The sequence below is a fragment of the Belonocnema kinseyi genome, chromosome 6 (genome assembly GCF_010883055.1).
Source record: "Belonocnema kinseyi isolate 2016_QV_RU_SX_M_011 chromosome 6, B_treatae_v1, whole genome shotgun sequence".
Lineage (NCBI taxonomy): Eukaryota > Metazoa > Arthropoda > Insecta > Hymenoptera > Cynipidae > Belonocnema > Belonocnema kinseyi.
Genome location: NC_046662.1, coordinates 104039036 through 104047785, shown reverse-complemented (window position 1 = coordinate 104047785; position 8750 = coordinate 104039036). Strand labels below are relative to the sequence as shown.

Sequence of the window (8750 nt, the reverse complement as noted above, 5' to 3'; positions counted from 1 at the left end):
GAGACCTCAGTTCTATTAGAATACCCCACATCCTTGCCTTCTCCAGTTAGTACAGAATTCGATAAGCTCAAGTGTTTGGTAACATTATTTTCCGCGACAAGGACCGTTAAAAATATCGAGATTTTTCATTTTTAATCTCAAAATCCAAAAGATAAAACGTTGCACAAGACGACAAGAAGAAATCACAAAGCGTTTTGTTCTAATTCTATTCAGGATCTTAAAAAAGTACTGCCCCCCCCCCCCCAACAATTAAAACAGTCCAATTTTTAATGGTACTAATAAAATTTCAACATCATTTGAAGTTTTAAATTTAAAACTGTATTTATCTTTCAAATTCACAAGGCGCTGATACAAACTACTCATCTTTGGAGCTGTCCCGAATATTTCACTTCGTTATACATCTACGTTATATATATATTTCATTTTTTCGACAGAGAAGAACTCAACCGTATTCTTTGAGAACACGCAAGTCAAATATTATTATTTCAAGTGGGCCATCACACGTCAAAAATATCAGGATTTGCAAGTGGATCAAATCGATTTCGGTCGCCATATAACTTTAAGTCCAGTGTAGAAGCAGTGGACTTAAATTACACAACGACCTAACGCGACTTGGAGCGGCAGAGAATGGAGGCGTCAATATAAGAGACATTTGGGGTCTAGAAGATTTTTAAAAATTAAGGGATTAATTTTAGTGGGACCGTGCTCCGCCACTGCGTTGCTCCTTTAGTGTTGCACAGTGGAAAAAAGACAACTTTTTGTAATGGAAAAATCGCTCGACACATCAATTCTTAATGAGTTTTTAAGCTTTATTTAGAAATTACCTTTTTGTGTTTTTAATCCATTTTCTAATCCATATAAGAAACTAATATTGATTTTTACATATCACTTACGGTTGACTTGATATTTATTAATAACAATAATGGTCAGTCGCCTTTGGAACGTTCGATCGGAACGTTCCAAAATGGCAGATATCTTGCACATCACGGGAACTTGTATGGAACGTTACATGCTATTAGGGACAAGTCTTCAAGGTATAACGAGTACTGCAGATATTTCTGTTTAACGTCCAATAATGAAGGTAATGTGAAGAATTCCTGTAAATAAAACCAAGAATCCAACGACAAGATTTGGAACGTTTTATGTTGTACTTCCAAATGTTGTCGTTGGATTCTTGGTTTTATTTTCAAGAATTCTTCACACTATTGTAATGATATTTCTTATAAAACTTCAAAATTCATTGAAACCGGTCATAAATCAACGTAATAACCAGATACAAATAATTTCCAGAGGGTTAGAGTAAGAAAAAAATGGCTTATACTGTTATGAACAAATTATCTAACTATTTATGTAAATTTAATAACTATGATAGCCAAGATTGCCTCTAAAGATATATCTAGTTGATTCAACAACAAAATTAAGCTCATTTATGAAAAATGGTCCAAATATATATTTGTTTACAACAATTATTTAAATAGTGGCAAAAAAGCAGCTATTCTAAACTAAATATAAATTCACATTTATATATGTATACCATTTTCTATACAAAACCTATGGATTTCAAATAGCTAATCAATTTCCAATCACGAAAAAATGTCTTTCGTTCATTAGTTTGTTTATAATACTATCAAAAAAATTTCTTACTCTCTCCCGCCGGGAATCATTATTAGCTATTACATTGATTTATGCGCGATTTTAATCAATTTGGAAGTCTCAATAGATACCTCCTTTTTCCCGAAAAGCTATACACCAGTGCATATTCCTGCTATAGCAAAACCCCCTTTGCGTCCCAGGAAACTTTGCAAAGTTACCGTTTAAAATTTGTATCTTGACATTCTGAAATAAAGCGGACATTTTAAGTGTTTCCACAGATTTTGAAGCTTATAGGTGTACCATGTGCCATGTGCTGAACAAAATATTGTATGCAGAAGCGACAGAGCCTGCTTTTCTAGAAGGGGTGGGGGCATGGACTTTTAATATTAAATGGTACAATTTGTATATAGTATAATAATATACTATGTAATAATTGTAAATAAGTAATAAACAATAAATACAGATATCAAATTGATATTGTCAAAGATTTCACAATGATTTCCCAAAGATATCACCAAGATTTCAAAGATTTAGGATAGGTTTCAAAGATTTCCGAAAGGCTTCAATGATTTCCCAAAGATTTCAATAAAATTTTACAAATTTTACTAAATATTTCAAAAATATTTCCCAAATATTTATAAGAACTTAAAAAATTATTAATTGAGTCACTTCCAAGTAAACTAAAAAAAGTCGAGTAAATTTCAATCGTTGCTCTACAAAATGTACGGAGCTCCAATCGACAAGGCCACATCTTAAGTTGTATTTTAAGTTTCAATTTATGTGAATTGATGTGATATTTCAAAATCTTTATTGGACGCAATTCCCATAGAATTTTTCGTAATATCGAACCCACAAACAACTAACACAGCCCCACAAAAAATTTCTGCAGCCCGAGCTAAATTACCATACCCATACGTTTTTCAGGTCGCTGAATCCGAAGCCGGGGCCAGGTTAGGGTCAAGGTCAATTAAAGGTCAAAGTGGAGAACAATTCTACAAGAAGACGTTATTGGGGTCACTGAATCCGAATTTTAGGTCAGTTCAATTACATAAGGTTAGCATAAATGTCAAGTGAAGGTCAAAACGAAGAAAACGATTGGATCGGAGAAAGCCAATGGATCGGAGAAAATCTCTACTTTCAGACGTTTTTGGGGTTGCTGAAATCGAATCCTGTGGTCAGAATAGACCCCACCAGGTTAGGATCAAGGTCAAGTGAAGGTCAAAAAGAGAAAAACCACTGAACTAGCGTCAATCACTACTTTAAGACGCTCTTGGGGTCACTGAATTCGAAGTCATTTTTACACCCAACAGGTAAGGATGAAGGTCATGTGACGACCTTCATACCGACCCGCTGGAGTAAAAATGACCCCGGATTCGGATTCAGCTACCCCAAAAACGCCCGAGAGTTGAAGTTTTCTCCGATCCAATGGTTTTTTGCATTCAGTCTGAGAGTAGAGGTTTTTTTACGAACCAATGGTTTCCTCTGATCCAATGATTTTATTTATTTTGACCTTTAATTGATCTTGATCCTGACCTAATGGGAACAAAGTCATCCCGGATTCGGATTCACCAACCTCAAAAACATATAGTTATAGTGCTTTAGCTTGGATTGCAGAATTTTTTTGTGGGGCTCTGTAATTGGTCAGGTCTTAGAAGCCTGGCGTAATCAGCAACACTAGTCTGTCTCTCTCCTACTCATTTTCCAAACTATCCTCGCCTTTGCTCGAGACTTGACAAGTTGTATTGAAACTTACCACATTCACATCGAATACATTCTTTTCCAAAGATCGCAACTTTTGATGTAGAACGACAATTGTCTTCGATGGCTCTTCCATACATTGTTTACAAATCTTATTCTCAGACGAATTCCCACAAGACAGACATACAAGAACATTAAAAAACTGGGATATTGTAGCCTTTTGCTTATCATTGGGTAAAGAAGATGCTCTGGTAAGAACTTCTCGGTGAGGCATATCTCTAAACCTGCGGAATTCATGTTTAATTTACATATTAGAAAACTCAAAGTTAACTTATTTTAAAATTAACTTGATGAAATTAAATTACCATGTATGCACATCTGCACCTAGCAGACTTAGGCATCGATTAAGAGGCGGAATGATTACCCTCGTGATATAATAAACGGCATTGGGGCGCAGATTTTGATCAGCTAATAATTCAGAAGGTGATCGGACAGAACGTATAAGCGTTTCGCTTGGCCCTCCAGCCACAATAATATATGGTACTCTTTCACTGGTTCGAGGAATAGCTCTAGGATCCTTTTTCATCAACCTGCGAGTTAGCTCCAAGGCTGGCACACAAGCATTTTTCTTGTAACCCCGGAGTCCCCGAAATTCTCTGGCAAACGTTAAGTCTTGAATTGATGCAATACCCCGAAAAACTTTATCCAATTGTCGTATTACGTATTGTTTCACTAGAGACAAGTCTTTAGTCTCAAAGAGAATTTTAAGGGATTTCTCTAAAATCTGTAACAAATAAACTACAAAATTAAATTAAATATTCATATTTCTACTTATCAATACAATGTTTTGAAAAAACCTTAAATAACTCTTGAAAAATTCTTTATAATTAATCTATTATACTTTAAATTACAATTTTTCGTAATTTCATACCTTTGCAGCTGCTGGGCAACCATCTCTGCGAACAGTTTCGATTCCTTTGGCAAGATATTCCGGTTTATCATTTTCAACCGTTTCGTAAGAATATCCACAGTATCTTTTCTTTGTCTGTATGCAAGTAAATGCTAGATGTAATTCATTAAAACCTAATTGAAGGTGTTGATGTCGCCAAGTTATATTAATTTGTCAAATGAATATACTTGTCGAGACAACTAAACGGTAATATTCTTTTATCAGTACGCAGTCAGAATTGAAGGGTATCAGGGTATAACCATGTAAGTGACACTTTTTTTAAAGCATGTTTTATTGGCTTAAACATTCTTATAAATTTCAGCGCACATTCTGGTGAAAAAAATCTATTTTTAAATTGCTTAAGAAAAATTTATTTTAACAATTTATTTCAATATAGTCCCCAATTGGGTCCACACAAATCAGTTGGTGAAAGGTGCACCAAGCGCCCTCACTTAAGGGAACAGTCTGCCATCTTCAATGACTTTTTTCAAACATTTTTTTCATCATACTTTTAGTAATAGAGATAAAAGAAAAGGTTTGAAGGTAATACAGAAATTAAAAAAAAAACTTCGGGCCATCGGAAATAGAAAAAGTTGTTATTGTATGAAGTAGGATAATTCACATGCGATAACATACAACGAAATGGCGGACTTTTGAAATCTTGTTTAAACAATTGAAGTTAAAAAAAGATTGAAAATCCGCCATTTTGGTGTATGTTATCGCATGCGAATTATCCTAGTTCACCCGATAGCTACTTTTTAATATTTTAATAATTTCACAATTTTTTCTATTTCCGATGGCCCGAAGTCAATATTTCGTCTCAGCCAGTTTCAAACAGGGATTAACTTCAGGCTGCCGTACCAGCGATGTTTACATTACAAATTTGTTTTAAATTGTATTACCTTTGAACCTCTTCTTTTATCTAATAAGTTTGATAATAGTAAATTAAGTTTACTATGAGAAAAAAATGTTTGAAAAAAGTCAATAAAGATGGCACACTGCTATCTTAAGGATTTCATAGGAACGGGTACGGTTAAGATTGTTCCTCTTTTTATAAATTTTCTAATACAGTATGTTGGTTTTGAATTAAATTTGTGAACAGTTTTTTACATGTTGGCCTCCGGGGTTTATAAACAATGTCTTTCGCATTTTCGAAAAAATAACGATAAAGTTTGCGAATTTTGAGCAAAATTTGAGTAAATTCTGGGTCAAAAGGCCCACATTTTTATGTTCTCGCATAGCAACGTCTCAAAGAGTGTTTTCACTAGGGCTCGCATTATATTTCGTCGCACTATACACGTGAAATACATTTTATGTAAAGATGAAGTGAGCAGATCTAATATTTTCCGCAATAACAAGGGGACCTTTAGGTACGCTTTATTTTGTTTGAATTGATAATCTCCTCAATGAAAGGTACATACCAGAGGTTTTCTTAGAAAAATAAAGAAGACGTAATTTTGACCCATTGTCGAGAAAAATGCACTTAAAAACATTGCGAACGGATGGGAATCGAACCGGTGTAAAAGTATTTCATAAGAGTCGCGGCAGCTAGCTGGTAGAGCGTACTTTTTTTTATTTCTTTTTTATTTATCAAAATACTTATTTATTCTATTTTGGAATAAAATTATACCATTTAATGATTATTTACTAATTATTTTTAATAAAAACTCTGTTTGTCGGAGTTTTATTACCAAAAGTTTGGGCAACTGTGCATTTTATTTAAATTCTTAATTCTTCAATAGTTTCTAGTACTTATGTTTTCAATCAAAATCTGCTCAAAATGAAGAAGAATATTTTTCAATTGCAAATACAATAAGTCACTATGAAGAGATTCATCTTTCGTTTCTGACATATCAAACTTTGCGTGTAACATAAAAAGGGGAAAATAGACTTTTAAGGCTTTCACTGCATCCACTGGTATATCGTATTTGCTACTGAAATTTTTATTTGAAACACTTTTCTCCTACTTTAATTTAAAAATATAAATACTAAAAACTATTGAAAAATAAAGAATTTTATTAAAATGCATAATTGTCCAAACAAGTGATAATAAAAATACGATAAACAGAGTTTTTATCAGAAATAAAGAATAAATAATCATTAGAATGGTATGTCTATATTAAATGTTATTGAAAAATGAAGTAAATATGCATTTTTATGAATACAAAATAAAATATTCAAAAAAGAAGGGATAGCGAATCTAACGGGCAACTTTGCGGCATTCGGACAAGAGCTCTGCCAGGGAGATACGGACGCTTCGAAATAATTTTACACGGGCTCGATGACCATCCGTTTGCAATATTTAAATGCATGTTTCTCGAAAAGGAGTGAAAATTGCGTCTTCTGGAGTTTTCTCAGAAAACCTGTGGTACGTACCTTTCATTGAGGCTCCTTGTAAACGTGTAACAAGGTCATTTTGAGTCAAAAGGGCGAAATTTGTATGTAAAACTATTTACATAGCAACATCTTCATGAGAGTTTTTCTCACTACTTTTACTCGCATTGAACAGATAGGATACATCTCAATGTAATAAATGAGGTTAAAAGAACTAGCGATTATTTCGTCGTAACAGATGGACAGCCATTTTAGCGACTGCATAAGGATTTCCTATGAATACCTTAAAAATGGTAAAACACGAGCTTTATATCATATTTTCAATAGAATCGAATGGCGATACTGATTATTCCGCACCTACCATTTTTAAACAAATTTTTCAAACACCTTAAAAATAATGTTGTGCTGTTAAAAAATCATATATTAGTTTTTGCGTTATTAGTTTGCCACTGATATAATGACAAACTAATTTGTTTAAAATTTTTTTACATTTTTAATTTGGGTAATACTATATAAAATTACGGTTTTCCTCAACTTAACAAATAGTTTTAAAAATCATGCTTAGTTTATATCTTTTATCACCAAAAACAATAATTCATTAGGAGAAACCGAAAATTAACTGTGTAGGTTTACTTTTTGCGGAGGTAAGTCAAACATTTTTTTTCTTTTTTTTTTTAGTTATTTGGGCCCTTTTTTACCGTATAGAAAATTCTTATGCGATTTTATAATGTTAAAATCTTTTTTAGTGGCATTAAAAATTGCGCCACGTAGTGCGGTGGAGCTGGTACGGACTCTTCGTCCCTGAACACAAATGGACTACTCTGTCAAAAATGAATGCGAAAAGTAATTTTTAAGTTATTTTTAAGCACGGTCGGCAAAACATGTTTAGCCTCGGTGGGCAGTTTTGATGGTCGCGGGAGTGAGCAGGGGGAGGGGAAGGTCTTTCAGGCATTTAAACCGGGTAGTCCTACCCACCGTACATTGGGATTCTTCCGGCAGGTTTTTAAGTAATTTTTTGACTTTCACAACTTTTTTATAAATAAATGTGCATAAAATTAAAGAAAATTGTGTATTTTCTACTCGTATCAAACAGTACTACTCCCATAGTTTAAACATATTTTTCATCAAAAATTCGCATGAAAATTAAGCATTCCTTTTTGCAATAGCATATTTATATTTTTTTATCTTATGTTTTGCACCCTCTACTTTAATTTGAAGGTTTTGATGATATATTTAATTAGTTTGTTGCAAAGCTGTAATTGTTTGAACACTATTGTACACGGAACCTATTTGTACGTACTTGTTTATATGCAACAACTTGTTTGAAAAAATTGTTTTCCTATTTCTGTATAACTGATCCAACATAAAGTGGGAGGTTTAATGATGTTGCATACATTTTTCCAGATTTTTCCTATCACTTTAACGAATTAAAAAAAACCTTGGGTCTTAGCGACCCCCGTTTACAGCGGTAATGTGCCAAAAAAAGTTTACAGTGCGAGTGCTATTTATATATACTTTTAGAAAAAAGAGATTATTTTTTTTGAATAAAATTTTTTATAGTAATGTAAATAATCAAAAAAGTAATTGATAAACGAGTAAGTTGTGGTGGGTGGGGGGGGGGGGGGGGGGGGGGGGGGGGGGGGGGGGCTTAGGTTAAACACAATCCTTTTTCCAAGTTCAAGTACTATTAGAAACGTTGTGGGGTGTCAACGAACTCATTCACACGCCGGCTCTAAATACCTATTGTATCTGGATAATACCTACTGTTTAGTCAGGTCAATAACAAACATTGTTTTTCTATATACAGTTGAACCTCGGACACTGTCACCCATCGGGATCGGGCGTACCGGACACTTTAAGCGCACGTGGTCTTACCCCTCAGCCAATCGGCGTCAAGTTACAGGATCGTATCGATACGATGTTTTTCAGGTGCCCCTGATAATATACTAATGATATCTGGAAAAAAATTTTTTTTCAAGTTTACAATAATTAAAACCGATTTTTACAATTTCATTTTTACTCGTATTTGCTTATGCCGAATTGATACTTATTGTAATTAACAACTTAAGAATTGAATATTGTACACATCCACTAGCCAGAAAAACAAAATCTTCCAGAATATTTCGACTTAACAAGGTTTTCTTAGGTTATTTATGACATAAATAAACATTGTTCC

General features: G+C 33.6%; 1 protein-coding gene across 1 annotated transcript in view; it reads right to left on the bottom strand.

Moving 5' to 3' along the window:
• The window catches only part of LOC117174268 (DNA polymerase zeta catalytic subunit), a 198175-nt gene that overhangs the window by 7650 nt on the left and 181775 nt on the right, over positions 1 to 8750 (bottom strand). Inside the window, exons 13-15 of the mRNA XM_033363187.1 lie at positions 4223 to 4336; positions 3657 to 4075; positions 3347 to 3575 (exon numbers count right to left, since the gene is read on the bottom strand). Coding sequence (XP_033219078.1) covers positions 3347 to 3575; positions 3657 to 4075; positions 4223 to 4336 — 762 coding nt within the window. The remainder of the gene's footprint in view (positions 1 to 3346; positions 3576 to 3656; positions 4076 to 4222; positions 4337 to 8750) is intronic.